We start from the raw sequence: 2,584 nt of genomic DNA on the forward strand, positions 1-2,584 counted from the left end.
CTGCATCCGATTGGCCGCCACACACAACCCGCCCCATTAATTACCCCCCATTAATTAATTAATTACCCCCATTAATTAATTACCCCCCAATTAATTAATTACCAGCAGCCACAAATAGAATCCCAGCTCCCAGCACGAGCCCAGCCCGATTTCGTTGCATCCGATTGGCCGCCACGCATAATCCGCCCAGCAACAGCAGAACCGCGCTCAGGATTGGGAAGATGCTGGAAGCACGAACCACGCCTACGGGACGGCCAATCAGAGCAGAGAATTAGTGGGAGGGGGATCGGGACGGCCAATCAGAGCAGAGAATTAATGGGAGGGGAACGGGACGGCCAATCAGAGCAGAGAATTAATGGGTGGGGAACGGGACGGCCAATCAGAGTAGAGAATTAATGGGAGGGGAACGGGACGGCCAATCAGAGCAGAGAATTAATGGGTGGGGAACAGGACGGCCAATCAGAGCAGAGAATTAATGGGTGGGGAATGGGACGGCCAATCAGAGCAGAGAATTAATGGGTGGGGAACGGGACGGCCAATCAGAGCAGTGAATTAATGGGAGGGGGTGGGGCAGCCAATCAGAGCATGGCGTTGATGAGGGTGAGGAGGGGGGCAGCCAATCAGAGCCCGGCATTGATGGAGTGGGATCTGTTGGCTGTGGCCAATGGGAGAGCAGGAAGGGGTTGGCCAATCAGAGCGCAGGATTAGAGTGGGATCTGTCAGCCCCAGCCAATGGGAGACCTTTGGAGTGGCAACCAATCAGGGCTTAGGAGCAGAATGGGATCCATCGTCCCTGGCCAATCGGAGCCTTCAGGGCCAGGAACCAATCAGAGACCACTAACCTTGTGTGGATCTGCCAGCCCGCAGCCAATCAGAAAAGAGGATCTTTGGGGCCAGAGGCCGGCGGCCAATCAAGAGGGAGAGAAGGGCAAAGGGAGCGACAGCCAATCAGAGCACAGAATCCCCCAAGCTTATTAACACCATCAGCCAATCAGAACCAGGCGCGCACCGAGACCAGCAGCCAATCAGCAGGGAGGCTCTCCCGGCCAGCAGCCAATCAGAAGTCAGATCCCGGATCCGTTACCAGGGGAGGGGCGTTGCCATGGGAACAGCGTTACTAAGGGGCGTGGCCACGGGGGGGTGGTTGCCATGGTGACGTCAATGCAGTTGTTGCTATGGGGGTGATGGGATGGTTGCCATGGCGACTGTTGCTATGGGGATGATGGGATGGTTCCTAAGGTGATCCTGAGGTCGTTGCCATGGCGACGTCAATGCAGTTGCTATGGGGATGATGGGATGGTTGCCATGGCGACTGTTGCTATGGGGATGATGGGATGGTTGCCATGGCGATGTCAACGCAGTTGTTGCTATGGGGATGCTGTAGCGGTTGCTATGGAGATTATGGGATGGTTGCTAAGGTGATCCTGAGGTCGTTGCTATGGGGATGATGATGGGATGGTTGCCATGGTGACTGTTGCTATGGAGACGCTGTAGCAGTTGCTATGGGGACGATGATGGGATGGTTGCCATGGCGACTGTTGCTATGGAGATGCTGTAGCGGTTGCTATGGGGATGATGGGATGGTTGCCATGGCGACAGTTGCTATGGAGATGCTGTAGCGGTTGCTATGGGGATGATGATGGGATGGTTGCCATGGCGATGTCAGTCAGTCGCTATGGGGATGATGATGGGATGGTTGCCATGGCGACTGTTGCTATGGAGATGCTGTAGCAGTTGCTATGGGGGACAATGATGGGATGGTTGCCATGGCGACAGTTGCTATGGGGATGCTGTCGGTTGCCATGGTGACATCAATGCAGTTGCTATGGGGATGCTGTAGGTTGCCATGGCGATGTCAGTTGCCATGGTGATGTCGGTTGCTAAGGAGATGCTGTAGCGGTTGCTATGGGGACGATGATGGGATGGTTGCCATGGTGACGGGGCCGGTTGCCATGGCGACTTACGGAGAAGGTATTCTGAGCTGTCATGGTCGTAGTCATTGTCTTCAGGGAAGTGGTTGATCTTCAGGCACAGCCCCCGCTTCAGCCCTACAGATAGAGGGGGGATATGGGGGATATGGGGGATATGGGGGGATATAGGGGGAATATGGGGAGATATGGGGAGATATGGGGTCCTAAGGGGGTTATATGGGGGGATATGGGGAGATATGGGGTCTAAGGGGGGTCTATGGGGAGTCTATGGGGTAATATGGGGGTTTGGGGGGGGTATGGGGGGATTTGAGGGGCATATGGGGGATCTATGGGGGGATATGAGGACCCCCCCCTATATCTCCCCCTATTCCAGGTCCCCGTCTGGTCAGCACCCACTCCCTGCGTGAGAGCTCCTCGGTTCTGGTTGATTCTGGGTTGGGGGTCTCAGTTCCCCCCCCCACAACAACGACCCCCCCTACCCATAGCCCCCCCCCCCCCCCCTGCGTGTTCCGCTGCCCCCCCCCCATCCGGACCCACCCCCCCTGGGGGGGTCCCGACCTTCTCGGACCCCTCCAAAGTGGTGGCCAAAGGTTTGGGGCTGAGCAAGGCCTTTGTGGGGCAGAGGAACTCCTTCACTGTGGACTGCAGCAAAG

The 2,584-nt window shown here is 56.6% G+C and overlaps 1 protein-coding gene across 1 annotated transcript in view; it reads left to right on the top strand.

Moving 5' to 3' along the window:
• LOC107307149 (filamin-A-like) overlaps positions 1-2,584 on the top strand; it is a gene marked incomplete at its 5' end in the record, with an annotated part of 107,169 nt that overhangs the window by 98,901 nt on the left and 5,684 nt on the right. Inside the window, 2 exon segments of the mRNA XM_032441695.1 lie at positions 2,305-2,397; positions 2,441-2,578. Coding sequence (XP_032297586.1) covers positions 2,305-2,397; positions 2,441-2,578 — 231 coding nt within the window.

Source organism: Coturnix japonica, unplaced genomic scaffold (genome assembly GCF_001577835.2).
Source record: "Coturnix japonica isolate 7356 unplaced genomic scaffold, Coturnix japonica 2.1 chrUnrandom495, whole genome shotgun sequence".
Lineage (NCBI taxonomy): Eukaryota > Metazoa > Chordata > Aves > Galliformes > Phasianidae > Coturnix > Coturnix japonica.